Source organism: Paramormyrops kingsleyae, chromosome 13, assembly GCF_048594095.1.
Source record: "Paramormyrops kingsleyae isolate MSU_618 chromosome 13, PKINGS_0.4, whole genome shotgun sequence".
In the NCBI taxonomy this organism is placed as follows: Eukaryota; Metazoa; Chordata; class Actinopteri; order Osteoglossiformes; family Mormyridae; genus Paramormyrops; species Paramormyrops kingsleyae.
The window spans coordinates 18889896-18904100 of NC_132809.1; the positions used below are offsets into that span (position 1 = coordinate 18889896).

The window sequence follows — 14205 nt, forward strand, 5'->3', positions numbered from 1 at the left end:
CCTTTCACTCACTGAGCACCCACAGTGTCCCATTCACTCACTGGGTACCTGCAGCGGCCCATTCACTCACTGGGCACCCGCAGCGGCCCATTCATTCACATGGCACCCGCAGTGGCCCATTCACTCACTGAGCACCCGCAGTGTCCCATTCACTCACTGGGTACCCGCAGTGTCCCATTCACTCACTGGGTACCCGCAGTGGCCCATTCACTCACAGGGTACCCGCAGCGGCTCATTCACTCACTGGGCACACTCAGGGGTCAATTCACTCACAGGGCACCCGCAGCGGCCCATTCACTCACAGGGCACCCGCAATGGCCCATTCAATCACTGGGCAACCGCAGGGGCCCATTCACTCACATGATCACACAGAGAGGGCCAATGTAGAGGCACTAATTCACCGGACTGTGACTTTGCATTGTGAAAAGTAGCCCAGTCCTCTAGTTGTGGAGGCATTTTTAACATGCAAAGCAAAAGATGGCATCAAACGAAATTAGTATTAAATAAATTGTCAGTAGTTAAATTAAGGTGGAATGAAAAAAAGGACACAATTGCTTTCTAGATCGTAATAACTACCAAGACCCCAAATCCAAAATGCTTTACTATTGTATCTTAACAAGAGCACCTGGTGAAAATGTTCATCTGTGAGATGGTTGCGTTCAGGTGTGAATATACTGTGTCATGGCTAAGCAGCCTTTCCACAAGGTCACTAGAGGGTAGGATTGTCATAAACATAATGAACAATCTTTTGACTGCTAGAAAGTCATTCAGACATGTGAGATTGTAACCCCCAGCTCAATGCCACTGCGGGGGGCTGCTCTTCGCTGCCAAGCTTGCTCTCACCTAGACGCGTGTCTGTGTGTCATGGAAAAGAAGACAGGGCGGGTGAAAAGGGAATTTTATTTACAGAATGCAAACCTCAGTAATGTATATCAGAGCTGATTTCCTCCCTTCTGTTTATTACAGAATATAGTACACGACTGTATAAACATCTTTAAATATACTAGAAATGCTATAAATGGTGCAAGTGAGACATTAAAGATCTAAAGATGGTTGACACAAACCCAGTACCAGTACAGTATGCTTGAAATATCGGTAAGAGGCGACTCCTCACTTATCGACCAATTCGCTTAACAACTTAGTGGTAGGAACAGAACTCAGTCTTTAAGTCAGGAGCATCGGTATCTGTAATCTGATTACAAGTATTTTAAAATGTTATTTACTTTACTTAAGTACTTGTTTTTTGTAATCAGATTATGTAATCCAAATTACATGTAATCTCTTACTACATAAAATTGTCAGATGGCCAGTCCAGCCCACACTATGTTAAGAAAATATACAATTCTCACACTACATGCTACAATTAGTAGAAAGAAGCAGAGAATCATTACCAACAGAGGTATTTTATTTCCAGTCTATTATGGTGAAACTTGCCGTCTTAATGAATGTTTCCAGTTCATTTGCTTAACATTGGATCTCACAGAATTTTTGACAAAGTTTTCAGTTAATCTGTAACCTGAATTACTACAAGATAAACAATTTCGGAGCAATAAATCTGACTGCTGTTGCTTTGCTACAGTTCAGAGAATCCATTTGTCGTGTACTGCTGCCGTTTATGACAACGCAGTGCCAGAAAGCCTGGAATTTGTATAATCCATACAGATAATACTGGCATCAATAAAGTGAATTTGATTACAGTGAAGTTTTCATTCTGCACTGTGTTTGGCTACAGTAGAGAATTGCTGTGGCACTCCAGTGGCACAGTCTGCTAGTGCTCCTCTCTACCTGAGGTGAACCATCTGGACATTGTCATCTGAGAGCTGATCCAGCAGCTGCTGCGTTCTGGAAGTTCACTCCGCCAGAAGCCCTTCTGTGTCTAGCCCCACTCTCCGGAGGGAATCTCTGTACTTTCTTTTACCCAGGCTCACAATATCTTCAATTTCATCTGCCAAGTCCTGTCTCCCACTCTTGGTCATAGCGTCAATTAATTCGGGGACAGCTCCTGGCCCGGTGTCCCCTCGTCTCCTGGCCCAGTGGAAGAGAATGTCCAGGACCAATGCTCCTAGGTTGTCCCTAGTTAGATGGGAGAAGGAACGATGAGATGGCAACTGAGGCAATTATAGTATACATTGACCATCGAAGATAGTGTGTGTGTGTGTGTGTGTGTGTGTGTGTGTGTGTGTGTGTGTGTGTATATATATATATATATATATATATATATATATATATATATATATATATATATATATATATATATTAGGGATGCTCATTTCGATTAATTTTCCCAACCGACAACCGCCGTTCGTTATCCGAACATTAACCGTTAACTGATTATATTACAATATTAAATTCCTCTGGGGTCGGCGGTCCCGCCGGCGGGATCTGACAGAAATTTCGCCCAAACCATTTAAATAACTCTTCGAGGTTTTATCATATACACATTTAAAAAACACCCTCAGAAACCTTGGACGGTCTACTTTTCAAATATATATATAGGTAGAAACTAAATATATTTTTATAGCTTCGTGGTACGAATAGAAAGAACAAGAGTGACTGACTTAAGCGTCTGCGTCTCGAAGCAGCTCTGATCGCCTTCCCACTTGCAAATTGCGCTATTCGCATGATAACAACATGATAATCCGACAGTTAGTATTGGATAAAGAAATATGTGAATACGCCCATTGTAATCGAAATAAAACAAGAGCACATGTCTGGGTAGTGTTTACACCGATCGGCTACAATATAGCACACGGATACGTCTCTGCCGCTGAAGCTTTGCGCCAATGTTTCCATTTTCAGCAGCAAAGCTCGTACCTGTGTTCATGGCTCAGTGGGCTAAGCCTGTGTGCCTGTAATCACAGTCGCCGATTCAAACCCAGTGTATTTAGAACGTGAAAAGCGATCTTCAGCTGAGATGCCACAAAACTTCATACTACTACTAATAATTAAAATATATATAAAAACATTTTAAACCGTTTAACTGATAGCAATATTCGGTCAAAATTAATTATTTCGGTTAACGGTTAAACGGTCAAAATGAGCATCCCTAATATATATATATATACACACACACACACACACACACAACCCCAATATCAAAATAATGCACTGCTGCATAGCTAATGATAAGACGCCAGTGTTCATTCACACTGAAGAGTCATAACATGAGCAATCAATATCAAAATGTAGCACTCAGCCAAGCCGAGCTCCTCATCCAATCTCTTCCCCAGAAGTCGGTCCCTCGCCTTCCTCTGCATAATGTCACACTTTTTATTCCTAAGAGTGGCTTTCTGACACCCTGACTGGTTCCCAGCCTCCACCTGTGCTTGTACTGGATTCGGTCCAGCTCTTCGTAGCTAAAGCCCAGGTTGATGCCGATGTTGCGCCAGTCCTGGCTGATCTGCAGAGAGATGGCGAGCAGGTTGGCTTCTGTCAGATAGCCATTCTCCGGGTCCCCCAGCTGTAGAGGAGGAATCCGAGGCTCTGATATCCCTCCTGCAACCTGTGAAGTAGAAACAATGAAGGAGGGACTGGAACTGGAGAAACAGAGAACAAACATCAAGCCTTTCCTAAGAGTCTGACTTTGTACTGAAAACACAACCAGTTCAGGTAAACTGAGCTCAAACTTAATGCAACAAATATCAATTCTCTCTTCTTCAAATATGAATTTCGTGTTAAATTATGCAACTACTTATACTGGAATTGCAAAATTTTATTAATTCTTAATTGTATTAAATGGAATTTACTGTACACCAGAACCTGTGCAATGTCTCAAATGGTTCTTTTGATGTTCAGTATTACAATATTTAAAAAAAAAAAGAAATAAGTAGTTGATTAGTTCAAACTTCACATATTATCATTGTGTTGTTTTCAATTAAATACGAGTAAAACAGAATCCAGTCATTGCTTTTTGGTTTTATTCGTACTTTTGGCCAACCTCTTTGGAAATGGGATTTTATACATGAAAAGAATTCCTTTAGGTGCTGCTGTCTAGTTAGTTCTTCACACCCTTACTATGTTTGGTTGTGAATCTCTTTTAAGGTTAAAAATAAAGTACAAAAATGCAATTACTTCCAAAAATTTCAATTACTTTCAGAAACTTATTTTGTAACCTCTTCATGTCAACAAATTTTACTTTGTGGATTTTAATGCTGAGATACAAGTTCTTCAAATAAAACTACTTACAGGAAGCCGTAAAGGCAAAGTGGCCAGCCATTGGCTGTCTGGTCCTTTCCTCTTCTGAGCCACTTCCTGTGGGACATCACTCGGCATCTCCCCTCGATAGAATGACACCTGCCAAAGGCATTACAATAATTATTTGGGGAAAAAACTGCACTCTGCACATTAATTTACACTTTCTGCCATGCCACAACATTTCCCTTCGCCTTACCTGTCCTTTAACAGGACCCTGCTGCTTTTGGCTAGAGCAGATGTACACTTCCTTGTGGTTCTTCAAGTGAGAGTAGAAAATGAAGGATAGCCTTCCGTTTATACAGTCTGGTCGCTCTGAAGGGGAACATGGCATATGTACAAAGTTTAAAAAAAAAAAAAATCACAAGCATGATAGTGAAAATCTCGATTCTGGAACGCTAACCAGCAGCCAGCCAAGACTTCTGAGAAGGTGCCATACTGGTTACATGAGGGCGAGACTGGGAGATACTGACCAGTGCTAATGTCGATGCCTTTCTCAAAGCCAGCAAAGAACTGCTCCCCCTCCAGCAGCTCGCACAAATCTGATGGCTGTGGTCCATCATACAGGCCGGACAGGTACTGGACGGTGTTCTCCACCTGGGCACAGGAACAGTACCTAAATCCATCCTGTGCCGCATAGCTAGGAGACGCTACCTATTTAAACTGGGAAAAATGACATTTTACAGTCAAAGGCAAAGACGCCACACACCTTGTTGTAAGGCAGGCACTGCAACAAGACCTGCTCTGGGTCATTTTTCCTTTGCAGCACCAGGAACTGGACCCGGAACTGCCGGAGCCTTTGATAGACTCTCCTGACGACCCCGCTGACGCAGCGCTGAGTTGTGTACCACAGCCAGTACCTGAAAAAGTGATGCGCACCATTAGTCATGTTCACAGAATAAGTTCATGGAAGATGCATGGAAACAAAGGGGACTCACACGCAGCTGATATACAATTAGTAAAAAAATCATATTCATAAAGCCTATTCATAGAGACAGATATTCTCACATGTGTTTTTAGGGAGTAACTCACCAGTACAAAGTTCCCATGCACTAAAGAAGGCATTTTGTAAAAAATTATGTTTGAACACAAACAAGTGAACTATATCATTAGCTTCTGATTGTTTTGCGTGAACACAACAATCTTCCAGAAAATATAGATGTGTTGGCCTGTCAATAACAAGTTTTAACACAGAACACTGAGGCGTTATTTGAATCACTATCTATCTGGGGCCACGGGAGATTGTAGCAAATCAAAGATATGGAAGAATGAACATCAAGAAGTGAAATATGACAGGTGGAGGAGGAGACTGGAGGGCTGGCTTTGTCCTGCTTTTTTTAGTAATTTTTTTTGTAAATGCTTCAACATTTACCTTGTAATACATGAAGGATCCAAACTGTTGATGGCTGCACGTCACAAAATTTGATTTGTGAACAGAGCTACCCTTTAAATTGACTTGCCATCTGCAACACTTTAGTGGATTATTGTAATATTAAATTCATATAAAATATGTGAGTAGGAATACCTACTCTAAACTTCTCGTGTTATCTGTAACACTACCTGTAGAATACACTCAGCTTTCTGATTTCACTTTTTCACTATTTGTCAACAATGATACCCAAGTACCCAAGGAGCTCAAATCAAGCACTGAACCTACGTGTCAATCAAGAATCAAGTCACAATAACAGCATTAAATATAAAAATGTAAAAGAGTAACTCAAGTATAATCAATCAGACAATAATATGCATAACATAGCGACCAACGGCTCTACAATGGTTCCATTTAAAACATATGGGTAAGATCCCACAGACTCAATATAACCTTAGGTTAAGTGTAAACTAAGAACAAAATATGTCACCCAGGATATTCATCAATAAATGAGGTCTCACAGTAACTGTAACACTGCTAACTGCAGGGGCACTGGAACGACACGTGCACCAAAACTGTACACACCATGAGAAATGGCTGACACTGAAGACGACATACAGCTGTGTGACATGGAGCGGCGTCTGTGCTGTTACGTCAGTCCAGGTTTGGCAGTCTGGCTGTCTGTGCAGCAAGTACAGACAGGACATGTCAACCGTGTGACCTGTGAGACAGAAGCACACACCCACACAAATTAAATGAGTTTGTTTCTGCACGTCGCCCACAGGTTCACCCCTCCCACTCGCTTTAGGGCTTCCAGCCAGCAAACCAAAGATCTGCTAATGTGTTCCCCCACTGACAGAGACCAATCGGTGTTAAACAGAAACATAAGACTCAACAAGTAGGTATTAAATCTAAGCTTTGACAGGTACCTTGAGTACAAGATAAATAAAACTGAACCATAAAGAAAACCATTAGCCAATAACGTTTAACATGCAGTGACGTAGTAAGGAGGCGGCTGCTGAGGTGACAGGTTACAGCCACCCAGAACTCAGCATTCAGATCAACCAAATGCACCGTGACACTGGCAATAAACACAGCTGCCTCTAAGACAGACGCATTCTTTTCGACAATCATTTATTTACCAGAGTAAGATGTTTGGACCTAAACACGACCTAAAGCACATTTCCCACTTTACACTTCTGGCTTTCAACACACATACCAGTCAATCCTGGAGGCAACGGAACCTGAACGGTAACTGGTTGCAGGTAAGGCAAACTGGGAGACTGAGAGAGACACAGCAGGGGACTGGCACTGGCAGTGGAGTCACTGCTCAGCTCACGCACCACAGACACTTCTACCTGCAGGACCTGCAATTTAATATTCAGTCACACACTGGGCTTCACAAGGTCTTCAAAACTACGACAATAACAATGTCCTTTTATACTTAGTAAAATTAGATTCTATAATACTTTATTTCAACTATAACAGCTTTATTGACTGTGTTTGTTCAGAGAAGAACTCACTTGGCCAAATTCAAAGAGTGATTGATTTTATTAAAAACCAGACTGGAATACAGTGCTGAAGCTGAACCTTAACATTCCGGGGGCTAGGGCATTACGTGCACAGTATAATACTGGTATAACGAGCTGTTAGTTTTTAATAAACTTGTGCATTAGAATTTTCGTTCTCTTGTCTTTAGTACAGGGGTAGGATGTACCTGGAGAGTGACTGTGCGAGTCTGGCTGGTGGAGGAAGGTAGGAACCTGAGCTTGATTGCAGGGTTCACACTGGACACCAGGAGGGCGCCCTCTGGTGAAACCAAACAGGTGTCTCTGACTGGACAGGACACCACCACGAACCAGGAGAAGTGGTTAACGGTGCAGCAGGCCAGCTGCAGGGAGAGACAGAGAGCGAAGATGAGTTAGGGAATGTCAATAAAGCACATTTAACAAGCAAAAAAAAAAGATTTACGGATTCTACATATTCTAAATATTAAGCAAAATAAACCAACTGATACAAGGATTCTAGTTCAAGACCAGAAACAAGAATAATCGTTGATTATTGTAAGTTATGCTAGATATTTACCACACTGCACAGATAACATCATAGAATACAGGCAAATTACTGGGTCCCTTATTCCTCCGAACCCGAGCCCGCCGCCCCCAGGCCTGATGGAATGTGCAGTTAAATCAGTGTTATGGGGTCGGCAGTCTGTTATTCTTCCAAACCCGAGCCCGCCGCCCCCGGGCCTGATGGAATGTGCAGTTAAATCAGTGTTATGGGGTCGGCACTCTCTTATTCCTCCATACCAGAGCCCGCCGCCCCCAGGCCTGATGGAATGTGCAGTTAAATCAGTGTTATGGGGTCGGCACTCTCTTATTCCTCCATACCCGAGCCCGCCGCCCCCAAGCCTGATGGAATGTGCAGTTAAATCAGTGTTATGGGGTCGGCAGTCCCTTATTCCTCCATACCAGAGCCCGCCGCCCCCAGGCCTGATGGAATGTGCAGTTAAATCAGTGTTATGAGGTCGGCAGTCTGTTATTCTTCCAAACCCGAGCCCGCCGCCCCCGGGCCTGATGGAATGTGCAGTTAAATCAGTGTTATGGGGTCGGCACTCTCTTATTCCTCCATACCAGAGCCCGCCGCCCCCAGGCCTGATGGAATGTGCAGTTAAATCAGTGTTATGGGGTCGGCACTCTCTTATTCCTCCATACCCGAGCCCGCCGCCCCCAAGCCTGATGGAATGTGCAGTTAAATCAGTGTTATGGGGTCGGCAGTCCCTTATTCCTCCATACCAGAGCCCGCCGCCCCCAGGCCTGATGGAATGTGCAGTTAAATCAGTGTTATGAGGTCGGCAGTCTGTTATTCTTCCAAACCCGAGCCCGCCGCCCCCAAGCCTGATGGAATGTGCAGTTAAATCAGTGTTGGTCGGCACTCACTTATTCCTCCATACCAGAGCCCGCCGCCCCCGGGCCTGATGGAATGTGCAGTTAAATCAGTGTTATGGGGTCGGCACTCTCTTATTCCTCCATACCCGAGCCCGCCGCCCCCAAGCCTGATGGAATGTGCAGTTAAATCAGTGTTGGTCGGCACTCACTTATTCCTCCATACCCGAGCGCGCCGCCCCCAAGCCTGATGGAATGTGCAGTTAAATCAGTGTTGGTCGGCACTCACTTATTCCTCCATACCAGAGCCCGCCGCCCCCGGGCCTGATGGAATGTGCAGTTAAATCAGTGTTATGAGGTCGGCACTCCCTTACTCCTCCAAATCCGAGCACGCCGCCCCCAGACCTGATGGAATGTGCAGTTAAATCAGTGTTGGTCGGCACTCACTTATTCCTCCATACCAGAGCCCGCCGCCCCCGGGCCTGATGGAATGTGCAGTTAAATCAGTGTTATGAGGTCGGCAGTCTGTTATTCTTCCAAACCCGAGAACGCCGCCCCCAGACCTGATGGAATGTGCAGTTAAATCAGTGTTATGGGGTTGGCACTCCCTTACTCCTCCAAATCCGAGCACGCCGCCCCCAGACCTGATGGAATGTGCAGTTAAATCAGTGTTATGGGGTTGGCACTCCCTTACTCCTCCAAATCCGAGCACGCCGCCCCCAGACCTGATGGAATGTGCAGTTAAATCAGTGTTATGGGATCGGCACTCTCTTATTCCTCCATACCCGAGCCCGCCGTCCCCCAGGCCTGACGCAGTTACTTGGGCTCCCTCTTCTTTTCCAAGTCTGTAGCTTGCTCCAGGACGAGCCATCAAATCGACGCACCACAATCTCCCGCCTGGCTTTCTGCCGGTACGGCATACACACCTGTACTGGCTGAGCCACAGAAAGAAGGGAGACAGATGATGAGGATCACAATGACTGTTTCCATCCAAAACGCGGCTAGAAAAACAGGGTGCCGATTAAGGGAAGCCTCGGGTTCTAAAACCTTCTGAAAAATGACGCCATGAGGGAGGAGTTCCAAGGGCCAGCTGAGCAGGTGGTCGTGCTCTTCTAAGCAGACCCATTTCCTATCTGGCCTCGTTTCTGCCCACTCAAGCTCAGTGGAGTGTCCCACACAACCTTCGGGGAAGAGCAACTCTACCCCTCTGGGGAGGAAGACATGATGGCCAGCTGGTGTCACGGAGAAGCTAAGGATGAAAACAACATATATTAACATCCACCTTCCATAACCGCATATCAGCCACAGAGCCAAGGTGAGCCAGGGGCCCATCTGATGAAGCCCGCGTTGGATGGGGCTGTGGTGCATTGCAAACAGATTTTTACAACTATCTAATAAAAAGTACAAGCATGCCAAAATAAGAAATGAACACCATTTCAAAATTGTAATTAATCAATATTGAAGACAATTTGTTTTTCATGTGAATCATAGAGATCATGACCTTTTATGTCCTCCCACTAATGTTTCCAAACATCACATAAAACTTTGATGGGCAGTAATAATGTGGATCTGTACTACACTTACAAACCAACAGAATGACTTCTCACTACCACAGTTGGCGCCTGCTAATCTCAACCACCTTTAAAAGGAGCATGTGACAAGTTTGTTAACTATTTAAAATATAATTTATCTCAAGATTAATGACCATTTTGACAATAGTGTATTTACTGCAATATTGTGTTTTAAAATACTAACAGATACACTATACAGACAAAAGTATTGGGACACCTGGCCATTACACCCACAGGAACCTTTATGACACCCCATTCTAAATCCATAGGCATCAATACGGAGTTGGTCCCCCTTTGCAGCTATAATAGCTGCCACTCTTCTGGGAAGGCTTTCCACCAGACTTTGGAGTGTGTCTGTGGGAATTTTTGTCTCCTGAATACACAGATTGGGAAGTGTGTCCCAACAGTTTTGTCCATATAGTGTCCTATGGCTGTTCGAATCTGGATATTCTTGACAGTACATTTCAAATTTGGGAAGAAAGATTGCAGTTCAGATCGTGATTGTGTGTTAAAAAAACTGATATATGATTTTTTGTGGAAATGGCAAAAGCCTGGCCTTAAGCTCCCTTTCCCGCACTTTATAAATGTGTGAACATTTACCGATGCTGGCTGGGTCCAAGGTGCAATTCAGATGGACCAGCTTTTGCCTGAGCTGAGAAATAAAGTCTTTGTTTAGTGAAGACTGTATAGACTGCAATTTAAAGTCATTAAAATAATTTCATCTTTAGAGAAACAAAAACACAACAACCCCGCCAAGACCTGGGTCCGGAAGTGCTGGTGGAGGTGTACTGCATCGCCCAGTGGGGTTGTTACGCACGTCCAGCTTCTTCAGGTGAGGCAGTTTGGTCAGAAACTCTGGGACACAACGTAGACTGTTGCTGTTGGCCATCAGCTCCCTGAGATTGACAAGTGTCTCTGAAAGAGCAGTGAGGTTAACCAGAATATCTTATAGAGTCATAAAATATTTTTTTTTAATTAATAACAGACTTTTTGGCTATATGCATAATTGTATACACCAATACAATATTTTACTTCTGATATTTGGATGTTAAAATGTACTACAACCATATAATGTAGCTTTAGGAAGATCATCAGTGCTTCTCTCGCGCTTACTTAGCGTTTCCGGAAGTTCCCTCAGCCTGTTGTGGGACAGCTCCATCTTTTTCAAACACCTGAGCTCCCCGATCTCCTCAGGCAGGCTCTCCAGGAAGTTGTGGGAGACATCTAAGGTGAGCAGAGCCCCCAGCTGAGCCAGGCTAGCGGGGAGAGAGCAGAGCTGGTTTCCCATGACAGAGAGGTATGTGAGGGAAGACAGGCAGCCCCAATTAGAAGGTAAGGAAGAGAGGTGGTTGTGTGAGAGGATGAGGATGGATAAGCAGGGTAGAGAGAGAAGGCAAGGGGGGAGAGAGGTGAAACGGTTGAAAGAGAGGTCCAGGTGGGTGAGGAGAGTGAGGGAGGAGAGCGAGGGAGGCAAGGAGGAGAGGATGCCAGGCAGAGGATGGCCCAGGGAATCCTGAAGACAGTGGCCTTGGAAGCAGCAAGAGGGATACAAAGCGAAAGTGGTACCATGTGCGGAGAACGATGAGAAAGGTGGCAGTTTGAGGCAGGAGAAGCACAAAAGAAGCAAGATTAGCATTTACACCAGTAAGCAACAGTCGACAACAGAATCATGTCTCTGATGGCTATTCATAAATATACTTCATAATCGTAACAGGAAATCATAAAAATACTACCAATGACAGAAATATCAATCACACATCGTTTGATGACTAAACCCAAGCCTGATATGCTAAGTTTTCTGGGTGGCACTTTAGCTTGTGCTCTACCCACTCGGCCCACAAAATAACAATGTGAGCCTCTCCTTTGGCTTTATTCTCAGTGTCTCCTTTAATTATCTGAAATCAAGAATAAAGCCATTGAAAATGTGACAATAAAATGTGTGTTGTTGGAAAGTATTTATTTATGTGCCACCCAGGGGTACAGCATGAATGCCAGTAGATGCTGAAGCAGCACCAGTTTCTGATTGAAGCCTGAGAAGTTGCCATGATATTATAATGCTGAAAAATCCAATTATAAGCTGATTGGGATAAAGATGTCAACTGTCCAACCAAGTGCCCCCATGCGTAAACAATATTAGTGCTCAAACACTCCAGTTATGTCATAAAGGTTTAGCACTGTGTCAGATCTCCCAGAGTGTTTTGTACAATTGTATCAGCATCTATTACGCAACATTGTGCCTGAGTATTTCTCAAAGTAAGTGAGCAGATCAGAAGGCTGCTGCTTTATCGTAACGGTACCTCTAATGGCCAGAGAACGAAGCAGTTTGAGGTGGGGCAAGATATCCAGAACTGTCTCCAGACTCCCGCTCTCCTCTGAGCCAATTCTCAGGTACTGCACCTCCTTCACCTTCCCTGGGAAATTCTCCCATAGGGTTTCCAGCATGGCTGTCCCACCTCGGTATATGTCTAGTGTCAGTCGACTGTCAACCAACACCACATCTAGTTCCACAGGAGGTGGAAGAGGGGGGTAAAGAGGGCAGGAGGAGGTGGTGTGAGAATAGAAGGGGCTGGGGGAAGAAGGAGACTCGACTGATTTAGTGGGGGTACAGGTGTCCAAGGATGGAACATCAGAGGAGGAGCTTGACACAGACTCATCATCTTTTTCTTTATTTCTTCTTTTATCATCAGCTTGGTTCTCGCAGTCTGACTCCCATCCATCATTCTCACTGTGTTTTGTATCTTCCTTCAATTGGCTGGCTTCAACTTCTGTTACCATACACTGGGGCCTCCTCCTTCTTTGCTGTTGACAAGTGTGTTCCTCTGCCTCTGCAACATCCTCCGTATGACACATGATCCATTCATTTTCCTTTTCCATTGTTCCTTTTCTCCTCCAGTGTCACTTCTACCACCCCTAGAATACGGTAAACATATTGTTATGTGTTGTGTAGATGTCAAAATGTTATGTTCTTTTGTTCTCTCACAGCGTCTGCCATGACATCTTAGTAGATCTGTCAAATAATAGCAGTTTTAAATTAGTTCAAGCAGGCACATCTACAAAGTTACTAATTATAACCAAAAACATATACATTAAAACATTAAGAGGAATCACATCTTCAAGTTAATTTCATCATTTAGTATCGAATCTTTGACAGCATGCAGATGTTAGAGATGCATACTTACATTATTCTCATTTAGGAGATAAGGATATTTCCAAAGACACTTTTTTCGTTTCTTCTCAGCGGTGAGCTATACATTTGTTTTAATTTACATTTAATATAATTAATGTACTGAGATTTCCTAATTGCGTTAGCTGACAGGCTCATTAATATCGAAAACAAAAGGCACTAACACTCGAAAGTATTTTAAGTTTTGCTAACTTAAACTTTATAAACATAAACATTATAGAATCCATATACGTATCGACAGAAAGTATATTCCAGTTTATATTTAAACACTAATTCGTGACATTTGACAAGATTTCAATACTTAGCGCAATTTTTAAATAGTTTATTCAATAATTACCTAGGTTTTAACGGACTGAGATACAGAAGTAGCTAATCTGCATACATTTTTGGAACCGTATGAAACAGAAAGGTGGAAGTTTAAAATTCAAATCTACATTATTGTTTCCGTTTGACTGGTAGGAAACACGGGACAATGTTTTCTTTACGCAAAAAAATCAGCAGATAGAAAATATATTCATATAGTTCGACTGGATCCAAGGTTTGCTTCAAACGTAAGAGTGCACAAAAAGTGTTTAATCGCGAACAGTCTGGTGCGACTGATAACTACAAGAAAGACTTGCACGTTCAATTACAGTAGTTGTTATGGCGCATGGTGATGTCGTCACGGGCGGCTGGGGGGAATAGTCATCATTGCGCGTCAGACAATGTTGACTTTTTAAAATTACTAGCAACAACGTATTTACAAAGAAAATATGGTAATACTCTTCATTAGCAGGAAATACATATAACCATCTATCTATCTATCTATCTATCAACGGGTCTGGAAAAAATTAAGACTGATTAGAAAATTGCATTAATGAGAAATTGAACAGGTGTTCCTAATAATCCTTTAGGTGAGTGTATATATTTCTCACTGTGAAAATGATCTCTCCCTCTCTCTCTTATATACTGTATATACATACACGTGTGTGTGTGTGTGTGTGTGTGTGTGTTCCCGGTAGGGCT

At 43.4% G+C, this 14205-nt stretch overlaps 1 protein-coding gene across 6 annotated transcripts; it reads right to left on the reverse strand.

The window, feature by feature from the left end:
• Positions 1-882: 882 nt before the first annotated feature.
• On the reverse strand, positions 883-13858 carry pidd1 (p53-induced death domain protein 1). 6 transcript variants are annotated; one of them, XM_023817406.2, is made up of 17 exons: positions 13538-13858; positions 13196-13261; positions 12314-12926; positions 11130-11543; positions 10776-10931; positions 10617-10668; positions 9493-9694; positions 9231-9380; positions 7278-7451; positions 6780-6927; positions 6146-6281; positions 4901-5051; positions 4665-4788; positions 4391-4506; positions 4186-4293; positions 3321-3502; positions 883-2073 (listed from the first exon to the last, which is right to left on the reverse strand). In XM_023817406.2, the coding sequence occupies exons 3-17, from the start codon at positions 12888-12890 to the stop codon at positions 1851-1853; spliced, it is 2913 nt and encodes a 970-aa protein (XP_023673174.1). In that variant the 5' UTR covers positions 12891-12926; positions 13196-13261; positions 13538-13858; the 3' UTR covers positions 883-1850. The 6 variants fall into 6 exon arrangements, with proteins under 6 accessions (XP_023673174.1, XP_023673172.1, XP_023673176.1 ...); XM_023817404.2 differs by having other exon boundaries at positions 12314-13023; XM_023817408.2 differs by lacking the exon at positions 13196-13261.
• Positions 13859-14205: the final 347 nt, after the last annotated feature.

Coding starts and splice junctions, on each gene's coding strand:
- pidd1 (XM_023817408.2), bottom strand. CDS start 12,890: ATGGAAAAGGAAAATGAATGGATCATGTGTCATACGGAGGATGTTGCA. Junction 3,503..4,185: donor CTTTGCCTTTACGGCTTCCT/GTAAGTAGTTTT, acceptor TCTACTTCACAG/GTTGCAGGAGGGATATCAGA. Junction 2,074..3,320: donor CGAATCCAGTACAAGCACAG/GTGGAGGCTGGG, acceptor CCATCTAACTAG/GGACAACCTAGGAGCATTGG.